General features: G+C 44.9%; 1 protein-coding gene across 4 annotated transcripts in view; it reads right to left on the bottom strand.

Moving 5' to 3' along the window:
- Positions 1 to 14,189, bottom strand: part of Vps13d (vacuolar protein sorting 13 homolog D) — a 223,693-nt gene that overhangs the window by 123,803 nt on the left and 85,701 nt on the right. Inside the window, exons 40-44 of one of the 4 annotated variants that reach the window (XM_055615224.1) lie at positions 13,788 to 13,862; positions 9,782 to 9,887; positions 7,465 to 7,617; positions 4,140 to 4,275; positions 2,802 to 2,849 (exon numbers count right to left, since the gene is read on the bottom strand). In XM_055615224.1, the coding sequence (XP_055471199.1) occupies positions 2,802 to 2,849; positions 4,140 to 4,275; positions 7,465 to 7,617; positions 9,782 to 9,887; positions 13,788 to 13,862 (518 nt within the window). The remainder of the gene's footprint in view (positions 1 to 2,801; positions 2,850 to 4,139; positions 4,276 to 7,464; positions 7,618 to 9,781; positions 9,888 to 13,787; positions 13,863 to 14,189) is intronic. The other 3 variants (XM_055615225.1, XM_055615226.1, XM_055615227.1) reach the window with 3 other exon arrangements.

Here is a 14,189-nt window from a genome sequence, read left to right as displayed (position 1 = left end):
AAAGAAAGAAAGAAAGAAAGAAAGAAAGAAAGAAAGAAAGAAAGAAACAAACTATGGATCTGGAACAACAATGTCAAGAACACTATTGTCACCATAGCTCTTCAGTAAATTATTATCCCCCCCAATAGCAATTTTCAGCTCTAAAGTAAGCAAGCAGGCTATATACTGCTAAACATGAATATAAAGAAAAGGAAGGAAGGAAGGAGGGAGGGAGGGAGGGAGGGAGGAGAAAGAAGGAAGGAAAGGAAGGAAGGAAGGAAGGAAGGAAGGAAGGAAGGAAGGAAGGAAGGAAGGGAAAGAAAGAAGGAAGGAAAGGAAGGAAGGAAGGAAGGAAGGAAGGAAGGAAGGAAGGAAGGAAGGAAAGAAAGAAAGAAAGAAAGAAAGAAGGAAAGAAAGAAGGAAGAAAAGAAAGAAAAAGCCAAGATTGCTGGGCATGGTGGTGTACGCCTTTAATCCCAGCACACAGGAAGCAGAGGCAGGCAAATCTCTGTGAGTTCAAGGCCAGCCTGGGTCTACATAATGAGTTCCAGAACAACCAGAGCCCTATCACAAGATTCTGTCTCAAAACAAAATCAAAGAGCCAGGACTAAAGAGATACCTCAGTAGTTAAGAACACTGGCCATCTTCCAGAGGACCTGGGTTCAATTCCCAGCACCCACATGGCAGCTCACAACTATCCTTAACTCCAGTTCCAGGGGATCTTCCCTCTTTTGGCCTCTCAGGAACATCATATGGCACACTTACAAATATGTTGGCAAACACATAAAATAAAAAATAAAAATATTTTTTTTTAATGATCCAATTCTAAAAACATCTATAAAATAATCTATTTGGACATAACACCACAAAGTATATCTTCAAAGAACCCATCAGGGCTGGCAATAAAGCTCAGTGAGAGAGTGTTTGTGTAGCTTCTGGGATGCCCCAAGTTCAATCCCTAGTTCTACACAGAGAAGATGGGAGGAAGGCTTAGGCCCAGGCCTCGGACAAAGAACTTCAGCTAAAATGGTAGTAATGATCTATTCAATTTTCCAAATGTCCTGTGATTTGGAAAAAAAACAAAAAAAACAAAACAAAACAAAAAAAAAAAAACCTCACCACCAGCCCTAATAAAGAAACTGTAGATAAGACTTGTTTTCAAGTCTCCTGAGGAAATAAAAAACAGTTATCTGAAGCAGTTAAAATTAGAACCACTAAGGTAGGACCTTGCAAGGCACTAACTGATTTCTCTCACATGGCACCTTCCTTCCAAATTAAGAAAGCATTCCTTAAGCACTAACAGTGGGCTGGGCCCTGCCCAGACACAGGAAGACAGAATGATGTCTGCAGAGGTTTAGACCTGTCTGTGGAAAGCACAGAGTGCAGGAGATCCTTGTCTCTTTCAGGGAGGATCCTTAAATGACTTCTTTTTTTTTTCTCAGTATGACTCAATTTACCCTTGAAAACCCATTTACATCAATTTACATGCCAACCAAAAGCTAATATGTGTTTTCAAGAGCTTTAAAATAAACTTCTTTTTTTCCTCATAATCCTCCAGATTCTGCCCCATAATCATAGTTTGGTTTCATTTGTTATGTTTTTCATGTAGTCCGGGTTGACTTTTAAATCAATATGTTAAAAGTCACTGAGGATGACCTGAGCTCCTGACCCCCTGACTCTGCCTCCCAAGTACTAAGGTTACCAGCATGAACAATCTTTATAAAGAGAATGCCAGGTTCAGACACTAAATATAACGGAAGGAAATGGTTGCTATTGGGTTAGAGTTGCTACGTGAGGTTCCTGAATGTTCAATCACATTTAACACACTGTGCAAATACCGTATAGGAACACTGAAGAATGAATTCTGTCTGAGACACGCCACGAAGGTTCTGAAAGCACTATTCTTAGACTCTTCTTTGCCACAGAAACAGATGATAGCACAGCCAAGTGCTCTGTTCTGCCAACTTTATTGTTATTAGAGTGAACTGTGTGAGAATTGGCCTGCTAAGCAATACAACAAAGTGCTTTGCCTCCAAACCAGAGAGCTGGGAAGTCCAACTCAAAACTCAACCATCTTTTCTGGAGTACTTTTTGTTTCCGTTGTTGTTGTTACTATTATTTTTATTTCTGTATGGGTATATGTCTGTGTGAGGGATGCCACACATGAGAGGGTATCCATGGCGGCCAGAAGAAGGAGAAAGATCCCTCAGGGCTGGAGTCACAGGCAGCTATGAGCTGCCTGACACAGTGCTGGGAACTGAACCTAGATTCTCTGAGCCACCTCTCCAGCCCCCTTTCTGTAGTGTTTTTAGGAAGCACTAATCTAGTCACAAATAACCATCAAAGGTCAAGCCTCCATTGGCCCAGCCCCAAAGGACCACACACTGCAGCTTCCAGACCCACCTGAAACTTCAGTGCCTGTGATCCTTAGGCACAGAAATTGGAAAGGAATGCCTAGACCATGCTGTCCATGTCACCTAGACCATGCTGTTCATGTCACCTGGAGATGATGATATTTCTAGGAGTACTCTAACTGTCCTTGTATTTTCCTTGCACAGCCTTTGGACCAAGAATATGAAATATACAACTGAACCAGGAAAAACTGATAGTTCAGCTGAGAAAAAAAGTGGAGCCCTGGAAGCACCATAACCCTCAGGATGTGCACTAATTTAGAGGGACCATTACTACAAAAGCGTAGGAGAAGTATTAGCCACACACTAAAAGCCAGAGTCCTGGCCCACAAGGAAACACACACGTCTGTATGGCCAGAGTGCAGTGCACACACGCAGTGAGCATAATGAGTACAAGAAAACCATACTCACGTAAACCTGCGGATGGATGATGTTTGTTCTGCTGCTTGGGCTACCAATCTGTGAGTCACAAAGTCAGAGCATTAGCACAGACACACAATAACAGGCTCAACTAAATTCAGCGACAATGTAACTGCCTTCAAAGAGTGCCGTCTGAAACTACTTTCAGCTAAGTCTAAAGACAGTATACTATGTGTTGAGCAGCAGGGCGAAAATAACATTGTCTACAATTATCTCATGCATGTGACATTTTTCAGAACCCATCAATTCAATGGGAAAGTATGGGTGGGAAGAGTTGATCTTTTCACTCCCTAACAGGAATTTAGGCAGAAAAATAATCTGGTGAGAGAAAGGGGGGATTGTTTTCTCCCACTGAGGGTAGGTGCGGCACCCGAGAGACAGTGAAAGTAAACACCTGTGAAATGGTGTTCTCCAAAAGTGTCTCTCATGAGAAAAGCAACAGTGTCTCTGCAACTTCAACCTCACCACGGGTCACCTGCCCGATAAAACATGACTATGGCTCAGGAGCATCCCCAGGACACTGCCTCTGCCTGTACCAGCAGCTGGGGAAGCTCCCTGCATCTTTCCACACTACCCCACACCCCCAGGATGATGGGCCAGGGCAGAACTAGGGAGAGGGCACGTGAGTTTTATTTGTGATCAGATAATAAACGTCAATGGCCATCGCTGTTACTCTGTGCTACACAGGACTTGATAGAGCTAAAAGGACCATGGAAGAGCAGTATAACACAAAGATGTATGTACATTATAAAGCTTAATAACACATCAAAGACTGTCAAGATGCTTGATCCTCTACACACCCAGGTCTCACACCCTCAGACTCCACCAAGCCCAGATCATGTGCTGTGTGGTCAGACCTGTGACAGTCACACATACAAACTCTTTCCTTGTCTCTATCCCCTAAACAATACAGCATCAACAACGACTACCACAGCACTTGTGGTGTCAGGTACTATAAGTAGTTAGAGATGACTTCAAGTTTCCTGGAGGATATGCACGAACTGTGCACAAACTCTATGCCATAGGGACTTGAGCACCTAAGACATGGGTGTGGGGCGGGGCAGGTAAAGCCTTGAATCCCATCCCCCATAGACACTGAGGGAAGACTGTACTCAAGTTTCCCAGACTGTGAGCAGCCAAGAAAGATATCTGCCTAATAAAACATGTTACTGCCAAATTTCCACTCTGTTTTCTACTGACGTCAAACCATTACCTGGCTGAGCTGCAGGTGGATTCCTAACACCTATGTCTGAACAAATAATCTGAGCTTCACTATGTGACAGCCTGGCCTGGCAGGGTATGGCGTGATACCACACAGCAGCCACTCACCGTAGAGGAAGAGGAATTTTTGTCTGGTGCTGCGTATCGGAAGAAGGTCCCAACCTTGTCCACAGACACTGGACTCACTTGCTCCCAGCCATTCACTCGGACTTGTAGCTGATGAATGCGCAGGTCATGGGTATGTCTGTCAAGCAGAACAGAAAGGGCCCAGTCTCAAAAAGGGAGGAAATTAGGAGCAGAGACTCCAATCTGATTTATTGTATAATGGCATAAGAGCCAGCTGGCTCATCCTTCTCAGCATTACCTACTGAGAGAAGTCGGGAGGACAGTTTAACTGGCTTTTATGCTGGCAGCAAGTGCTGAGATGTGAAAGGCTTAGGCCAGGGGCATCTGCCCACTTCTCACACAAACCATTAAGTCCTGTATGCTTGCCAGGTCTTTCCCTCAGCTCCTACCTAACCTTCATAAAATAACGATGTCAGTGGAAATCAGTTGAGTGGGATGATCAAAGTATACTAGCCACTGAATCACGTGACCATGCTCTGGGGGATACATAAGCTTTCTCTTTGTGGTTCTTTTGTTGAAATTCTGCTCCTCTCAGGAACACATTCAGTTGCTTGGCTCAGGCCCTACATGACCACAGACAGGCCTAGGAGACACAGCCCTTGGAGTTAGAGTGCAAGTACTCAGCTGAAATTAGAGCAGAAGGCAGTGGGCAGAACAGAAGGAATGGGAGGAAATTGCACGTTTAATTCTATTTTAGATTTTGCCTAATTCAAGCCAGAAGGCTGAAATGGGGAACTAAACTTGAGGCTGACAGGAAGGGAGGAGGGCAGCATGGGGTACAGTGTGCCACAGTGAAGATGCCAAAAAAAGGCATTTATTTTGATGAGTTCAAGCAGCACAGTGGGTTACAGATCATGGAAACTAAGACAGAGATGACACCAGGGTAAAGCCCTCTCTGATGCAAGAGGCAGGGTGTATTCAAAGTCACCATTAACAAGAGCCTCATGAAGGACAGGACACCCTGGAAATCTGTCTGGCATCGACTCAATCCCCACCCCCATAAAACTCCCAGAGACCCAGACCCAGATATTCAAAACCCTCAGCAGTTAGGACTAACCCATGTGTGTGGAAATCAGAATGGGAGGAAGAAGAGCTTTGCTGTGAGCAAGCTTATACATGGGCTCAGGCACGTGAAAACCATGGGACTGAAGCCAATCTCTTCCACATCAGCTTGCCCTGAAATCAGTCCGAGGCTCAAACACTAAGTCTTCATCTATTTACACCTATGACAGCCTTTCCATTTAAAAGCACTTGCAAATAGTGGGATAATGCCTTATTGGACATTCTATTATCTTTCAGGAAACAGACTTAAAGTCTTTTTCCATGTTTGTGCCAAGTCCTCTGGCTGGCTGCTTCAGGAGTGAGTGGGCCAGCAGTACCCCTTGAAGAGTTAACCTTACACTGCTTCAAATGTCTGCCTTACTTTTACTGGCTCTGGTCCTGGGGATATCTGCTTACAGAAAGGTTACAGTGTAAGTGTATTTTAAGATTGAGATCACCAGGCTTTGAGAACCTTTCTAGAAAAGCACGTCACCTCGAACATGACACCCTGGCCAGGATGCAATGGAGCTGAGTGTTAGGATGTATCTAGACTTTGCCCAGATTCTCAAACACATAGTTATCTCCTCACACAATGAGTAACTGGGACTAGAAAGAAACACTTTTCCAAGATGGCATGATATCTATCTATCTATCTATCTATCTATCTATCTATCTATCTATCTATCTAACCATCTTTTTTAAAAATTTTATTTTTTTATTAATTACAGTTTATTCACTTTGTATCCTAGCTGTAGCTCCCTCTCTCATCCCTCCCAATCCCATCCTCTTTTTTTCCTATGCCCTTCCCCCAGTCCACTGATAGGGGAGGTCCTCCTCCCTTCCTTCTGACCCTAGTCTATCAGGTCTCATCAAGACTGGCCGCACTGTCTTCCTCTGTGACTTGGTAAGGCTGCTCCCCACTCAGGGAGAGATGATCAAAGAGCCAGCCACTGAGGTCATGTCAGAGACAGTCCCTGTTCCCCTTACTAAAGAACCCTCTTGGACACTGAGCTGCCATGGGCTACATCTGTGCAGGGGTTCTAGGTTATCTCCATGCATGGTCCTTGGTTGGAGTATCAGTTTCAGAAGACTGCTATGCCCAGATTTTTTGGTTCTGTTGCTCTCTTTGTGGAGCTCCTGTCCCCTCCAGGTCTTTCTATCTCCCCCCTTCTTTCATAAGATTCCCTGCACTCTGCCCAAAGTCTGGTTATGAGTCTCAGCATATGTTTTGATACCCTGCTGAGAAGAGCCTTTCAGAGGCCCTCTGTGGAAGGCTCCTGTCCTGTTCCCTGTGTTCTCCCTCTTCTGATGTCCATCCTGTTTACCTTTCCAAATGAAGATTGAGTGAGCATCTTAACCCAGGATTCTCCTTCTTGACTAGCTTCTTTAGGTCTACAGATTTTAGTATGATTATCCTATATTATATGTCTAATATTCACTTATTAGTGAGTATATACCATGTGTCTTTCTGCTTCTGGGATACCTCACTCAGGATGATATTTTCTAGTTTCCACCATTTGACTGTAAATTTCATTATTTCCTTGTTTTGTTTTTTTTTTTTTTTTTTGCTCAGTAATATTCCACTGTGTAAATGTACCACAATTCCTGTATCCATGTTCCTCAACTGAGGAACATCTGGGTTGTTTCCAGCTTCTGACTATTACAAATAAAGCTGTTATGAACATGGTTGAGCAAAGGTCCTTGTTGTATACTTGATATATGCCCAGGAGTAGTACAGCTGGGTCTTGAGGTAGCACCATTCCTAATTGTCTTAAAAAGCGCCAAATTGGTTTCCAAAGTGGTTGTACAAGTTTATATTCCACCAGCAATGGAGGAGGATTCCCCTTTATTTACATCCTCTAGCATGTGTTGTTACTTGAGTTTTTGATCTTAGCCATTTTGATAGGTGTAAGGTGAAATCTCAGGATGCATTTCCCTGATAGCTAAGGATACTGACATCTATATTATAAGGAGAAACAGTGACTTTCAAAATATCTTTGAAATTCAAACCATAGCTGGGCATAGTGGTATGTGCCTGTAATCCCAGCACTTAGGGAGACAAAGGCAGGTGGATCTCTGTGAGTTTGAGGTTAGCCTGGTCTACAAAGCAAGTCCAGGACAGCCAGGAATACAAAGAGAAACCCTGTCTTGAAAAAAACAAAAATTAAAACAAAAAAAAACATCCAAACATTCAAATCATGAATAAGTGACAGACATTTACACCCACGTCATGTCTTTCACAGAAAAATAAACCGCCATATTTTACCTGTGCCTTAACTTTCCTCTGGCTTCAAATTCGAAGGGAATCTCTTCACCTGTGAGGACTTCTCGCCACTCACTGACGTTGTGGGCATCATCCAGAAATGCTCCATTCCCTTCTGGAACCACCCCGGGACTCCCACTGTGAGACAGTGCAGCCCTGGAACCAAACCAGATGACAGGTTTTCCGTTCTGCTTGCTCTCCCTGCTGTCTCTACAGGAGTTTCAAACCCTTCAAACCACCAAGGAGATCAGCCCTCCTGTAACTGACTGACTGCCCTGACATGAAATAACCTGGTTGTTCTTTGTGACCCCAAGAAGGACCTGGAAGGCCAGTGACAGCAGCTACTTTCACACTCAGTCACAACTTCCTTGGACGGTTAGAAATAGACTGAAGTGATGGTGAGCATTGTAGCACATACTTACAATCTCAGCGGAGGAATGCGATGAGTATAAAGTCAGTCTGTGCTATATGGCAAATTTTAGGCCATACAGCACAATGTTATCTGGGCTACAGAGTGAGGCTTGTTTCAGATAGTGTTTTTTAATGTAAAGAAAGTTCATTTTTGTATGTGTGTGTGGCAAGCATGTATATGTGTGTATTACATCATGCACATATGTGCATGTGGAGAACAGAGGTCAACATCAGGTATCTTCCTTTCACTCTCCCTTAGCATTTGAGACAGGGTCTCCTACTGAATGTGGAGCTCATCAGTTGGCTAACCCGGATGTCCAGTGAGCTCCAGGGACCCTCCTGCCTTCACCTCTTAGTGCTGGGACAGCAGGCACATACTATCATCACCACCTCTTTACAAGGGTGCTGGGGGCCCAAGCTCACATCTGCATGCTTACACATAAGAACTTTACTGACTGGGCTGTCTTCCTGGCCACCACACCAGGCATTAGAGCACCTGTCTCACAAGCACAGGAGTTCGATCACCAGAAGTCGTGTAGGAATGCTGGGTGTGAGCAGGGTGCGGTGGCACAAGCCTGCAATCCCAGCACAGAGAAACCCTGTTTTGAAAAACCAAAAAAAAAAAAAAAAAAAAAAAAAAAAAAAAAAAAAAAAAAAAAAAAGAAAAGAAAAGAAAAAGAAAGCTGAGTGTGGTGGTGCATGCATCCCAGCACTGAGGAGGAGGAGACAGGATCCCTGTAGCTGAGTGGCCGGCGCACCAGGCCTAATCCAGGCCAATGAGAGACCCTTTGTCAAAGGAGGTAGACAACATTCCTAAAAGGATAGCCAAGGCTGCATACACACCCACAAATATGTATGAGCACACACATCCATTCACCCACAGCCACATTCACACACTCTTACACATATGCATGAGCACACACATCCGTTCACCCACAGCCACATACATTCACACACTCTTACACATATGCATGAGCACACACATCTGTTCACCCACAGCCACATAGATTCACACACTCTTACACATATGCATGAGCACACACATCCATTCACCCACAGCCACATTCACACACTCTTACACATATGCATGAGCACACACATCCGTTCACCCACAGCCACATTCATGCACACAGTCACACACATGCATCAAAAAGAAAAAAGGAGAGAGAGAACCCTGAAAGCTGTCAATACCCAGCTACCTACTCCAGCACTGAGTCTGGATAACATAAACCAAGGCAGGACTTTCTAAGGGAACATGCTGGTGACCATCAAGACTTTAACAGACATGAACTGGTGAACAGCTAAGTCTTGGCTATGGTCTCCTCATGGCTAGTGGAAACAGGAGAATGTAGTTTCAAATCAGCTGACAGTTACCCAGCTCTGCCCTTCATGAAGCTGGAAAGGCCCCTCATGTATTTAGAAAATTAAGCCAACATCTAAGCCGGCAAAGTCATCAGTCAAGGTCTGCATTTAGCTCAATCAAGTTCCCACAGCCCTCCCAACTCCACCCAATGTTATCTGGGCCGAAGTGTGTTTTAGAGACAAAAATAAGTGTTTAGGAGTAGGGAGTGAAGGGCACTTCCAAAGCAGGCTCAGAAGGAAAATGCAAAAACACTTAGTTTTGTGAGCAGCTTCTTTAAAGAATGTGGAGCCTGAGGAGACCTGGAATGACTTTTTTGACCACGAACATAACATATATCAGGTCAACCTGAGGACAGCTCCACTACTGCAACCTCAGGACCCACTTCTTCGTGGTCTTCTGCAGAATCAGAACTTCCACCATCACCCTTAGGATATGAGTTACTGGTTCAGTTATAAGCTCAGGGCCCTGCACAGGGGCCAACCTTGCTGTGCATGGAAGCTGCCGGGGGTTTTAAGTGGCTCCAGAGACAGAACGACAGTTCCTTACCTGGTAGGTGTAGTGGTCAGGGTGGCAAACCACAGCGTGCATCCCGTGTGGTTCCGCAGAGCAAAGGGAACAAATGGCTGCCGGCGCTTGGGGGTTTTCACCTCTGCTGTGGCAAACAAACCAAAAAAGACTTAATGTCACTGTCTGCATGCAGACCCTCCTACACCAGGAGACAGCACCCACAGCTGTCTCCTGTGGGAAGACAGAGGCAAGAGAAAAGGAACTGCAGGCTTGTTGACATGACCAACAGATGCTTCATGGACCTGCTGGCTTCCGTTCTGTGTGATTCTGTGATCTATCTTTCTCTCTGTCTCTGTCTCTCTCTCTCTGTCTCTGTCTCTCTCTCTCTCTCTCTCTCTCTCTCACACACACACATACACACAGAAAGAGAGAGAGGTACACACAGTCCACACAACTCCCATGGGTCTTACTGCTCAGAACTGGGCATCAGGACGTAACATGGTTAAAAATCAAGAAAAAGACTGACATAGGCTACCCCTCTCAAGCGATGGAGTCTCAATACTAACCTTGGGGAAGCCTGCCTTGAGCTACATGATGTACAACAGTAACAAAATGAAAACCCTGTTTTCTCTTCTAGTGCTTTTTTCCCTCTTTCTCTCTCTCACTGGGGAATAGGGTCATGCTATCTGAAAGCTTTTAAATGAAATTTTCATTCTCTCTTATTTTTAGTGGGTACTGTATTGTGTGCATGTGTGTAGCACGTACGCAGAAATTAGAGTTGCTACTGTCTTCCTCTATCTTTCTTCACTTTACCTATTTATTTACTTACTTATTTTTGAGACAGGGTGTCACATGTATCTGAAGGTCACCAGCTGGCCAGCAAACTCAGAGATCTGCCTGTCTCTTCCCACCCTTGTACTAGGATTGCAGACATATTCTACTATGCCCAGCTTTCCATGTGAGTCCCAGGGATCAAACTCAGGTCTTTGTGCTTGCACAGAAGGCACTTTATCAACAGAGCCATCTCCTCCACTGGTTTTACTTTCACACAGGCACTACCCCCCTTACCATGAGGTGGGCACCAAGGAGTCTGCCAAGGCCACATTCCATACAGCTATTTCACAAAACAACCTGACTAGGAACCTGCAGAGAAACAACAGCTACCAGAAAATGATGTAACCACATTCTAGGAAGAGGTGGACTAGCAACACTGAGACCTGTCAGAAGGCACGCCAATGCCCTCAGGACCCTTCTGCAGCCCACTCTGACAAGTAACCACACAAAGTAAGTGGGAGGTGGTGGCAGGAACCACCAAGCACTGACAATTCAGGATAAGAGGCACCTGGCTGAGACGCGCGTAGCACACGGACACTGGTAACCACAGCAGGCCCCAGGGTCCAGCCATCACTTTGTGTTTATCCTAAAAGCACAAAGACAACCTGAAACAAGCCACAACAGCAGTGGGGGCGGGGGGGGAAATCACCACACATCTCAAGGGACAGCAGATGCTAGCAGTGGAGAACACCAGTGAGGCTGAATTCATTTCCCAGAGCCACATGCTTCCACAGACTAGACAAGAAGATATACCATGGCCTGTCCAGCCATCATGATCATCGGCTTTTTAAGAAGCCATCACTTTCCCTGGTGTTTGTATTTTGACAACTTTCCAAATGGGAGGAAGAAGATGACTGCCAAACAGGCAATTTCAGGTTAAGACAAGTTCTCTCTGGATATCAGTAATTCAGCAGAGCTTATGTAACAGCCATCTGCTAAGGCCAGGAACAGTCTAGAGTAGTTCTTAACCTGTGGGTTGTGACCCCCTTGGGGTCAAATATCTGATATCTTGCATATCAGATATTCACATTACAATTCCTAACAGTAGCAAAATTACAGTTATGAAATAGCAATGAAGTAATTTTATGGTTAGGGGTCACAACAACATGAGGAACTGTACTAAAGGTTTACAGTGTTGGGAAGGTTGAGAATCATTCAGCTAGGGGGTGGTCCGGTCCCAAAATGTGTGGAGACACTATTAAGGATAATGTCTACCTGTGACTGGGCCCACTTTTATCCCAGTAGTCTCATTTAGTTCACTTGGTGCTCCCTAAGCAAAACATGAAGCTGTGAGGCTGCGGCAAGAGCCTCCCAAAAGGTAAACAGTGCTCATGTGCTCTGGGAGGAGCCTCTCTCCATAGGAGCAAGGAGAGTGCCTTCATTACAGTAGACAAGGGCCAAGAAGAAAAGGACCAGATGTACCTTCCCATCCCACTGTGAACCAGACTGACAGTTCCCATATGCAAATCATGCTTCGAAAAAACAGGTGCCAGATGGCTCTGACCGCTTTGAAACACAGACTCAAGTATTAGAAATCCATACAAAGAGATCCATGTGTCTACTGCTGGGGGACTAGATAACATGGAAGGCACAGTACAAAGGACCCCAAGTTTCCCGTGCTGTTCAAACCTAGTAACAGAGGCTAAAACACCACAGAGAACACACAAATCTCAACTCCACTGTGTCCTTGCCTTTGGCACAAGACCAGAGAGAAAACTCCCAAATCCATCAAAGAGAACATTATTTCCTGATGACCTCAAAAATCTGCCTCCAGTGAGCGAATCCAATTTCTTCAGGGGTTGAAAGTGCCTCACGCTCCGCACATCCAAGTTCAGCATCAAATGAGGCCAGCTGAGGAAATTCCTATCACTCTGCGTGTCTTTCCCAGAGAAATTGGCCATTCTAAGCAGCGGGAGTTTCATGCTACTTAGCAGCTTGGGCTATCAGAAAGGACATGGTTTGTGGGTCATAATAAAGACATTGAAGCTCCAAGTCTATTCTATGCTGCCCACCAGAGTCTGTCACACTGGCTACATGGAATAGTGCCCAGCTTTGCCTGAACGAGGAAACCATACTGGAAAGCTCAGCAGTGTGAATTCATAATAAGATGGGAGCCCTCTCTCAAAGACCTATACCAGTTGAGCCTCCTAAAAACAAAATCTACAGTGACCTGCCTGTGTTAACACCTAGTTCAGCATTCCCAGTAAAGGAGGCTCATACGCCTTTTGGTTTATCTTTCATTAGCCATGGCTAGCCTGGAACTTGTGATCCTCCTGCCTTAGCCTCCCAAGTGCTGGGATAACAGATGTGAACCCCCAAACCCAGCTCAAATGCCTTTTAAGGTAAGCTATAACAAGATCCATGATGTGGCATTAGTTATCAAAATAAATCAGTTGAATTAACCATGCCCACTAATACAGAGAGAAAATGAAGCTTAGCGGTTCAGCACCGGGTGTTTCTTCCTACTCTCATGCCCCAGTCACTTCTCCAGGAGCATTTTCTTTTCTATCTCCTAAGTACATAAAAGCTTTTTTGTTTGGTTGGTTTTGTTTTTTGTTTGTTTTTTTTGAGACAGGGTTTTCTCTGTGTAGCCTTGGCTGTCCTGGACTTGCTTTGTAGACCACACTGGCCTCGAACTCACAGAGCTCCACCTGCCTCTGCTGGCATTAAAGGCGTGTGCCTCTGTGCCTGGCAGTATATAAATTCTTATGTAAAGAAACTAAAGTTTGTATCAAGCAGTTTGTTGGAAGTACTTTCCTGGCTCTATGACTAATGATTACAGCTCCTATTTCATGGAGTCCCTTGCATGCCGTGAGAATAGGCAAAGCCATGCGGCACTGCCTGCCAAAGGTCAGAGCTCCTCCATCTCCTTCCTTTTCCTTGTAAGAGCCCTCCATACCTTTGGCTTTTCTGTATTGTGTACTGGCAGCTGATCCCATTGTCACTGGGAGGTTAAGGTTAAGGTGAGGCAGCAGTCACGTTTGCTACCACTGCCATGATAAGGTGCTGTTCTGCTCATCCACCGGAGACATTCTTTCAGGTTACTGAAGCAAAGGTTGAAGGTTACTTACAACTGAATACAGCCCCATTCAGCATGATTACCAACACACACATACACACACACACACACACAGAGTCAGTGTACAGGTTGACGTATAAGGCAGCTCTTGAATCAGGAAAACCATGCAAGCCCTCTGGGGCTGTACTGTACCTCGAGCATAGATCTGGTGCTCTAGGTTAGTCAGACTGGCTGTACTCCTAGTTCTAAGGTAGACAAGAGGGAGGCCTGGCAGACAGGAGAGACAAAGTTAGAAGGTAAGAATAGGTGTGGTAAACAAGACTCACCTCCAAAAAGCACAAGTAGGGAAAATTATAAACAGCATGCATCATGCAATTGTGAGAGCATCCTTCCTGACTGCTAAGAACCAGGAATGCATTTGGCAAAGCCAGCATTTCTCTGCACAGCTTTGAAGGTGCAGATGTCTGCATCCTCTCTTTCTAATCAGGCAACAATGAACGTGTTGAATATCCCTTTAAAGAGAACAACATGCCTTTGAGGGAGTTTTAATTTAAACTGTTCTGGATGGGCCCGGAAAAGTCACAGACACTAATT

Source organism: Psammomys obesus, unplaced genomic scaffold, assembly GCF_907164565.1.
Source record: "Psammomys obesus unplaced genomic scaffold, mPsaObe1.curated_primary_1811, whole genome shotgun sequence".
NCBI classification, from domain to species: Eukaryota; Metazoa; Chordata; class Mammalia; order Rodentia; family Muridae; genus Psammomys; species Psammomys obesus.
The sequence above is the reverse complement of the archived record's forward strand: the minus strand, read 5'-3'. Positions and strand labels throughout refer to the sequence as shown.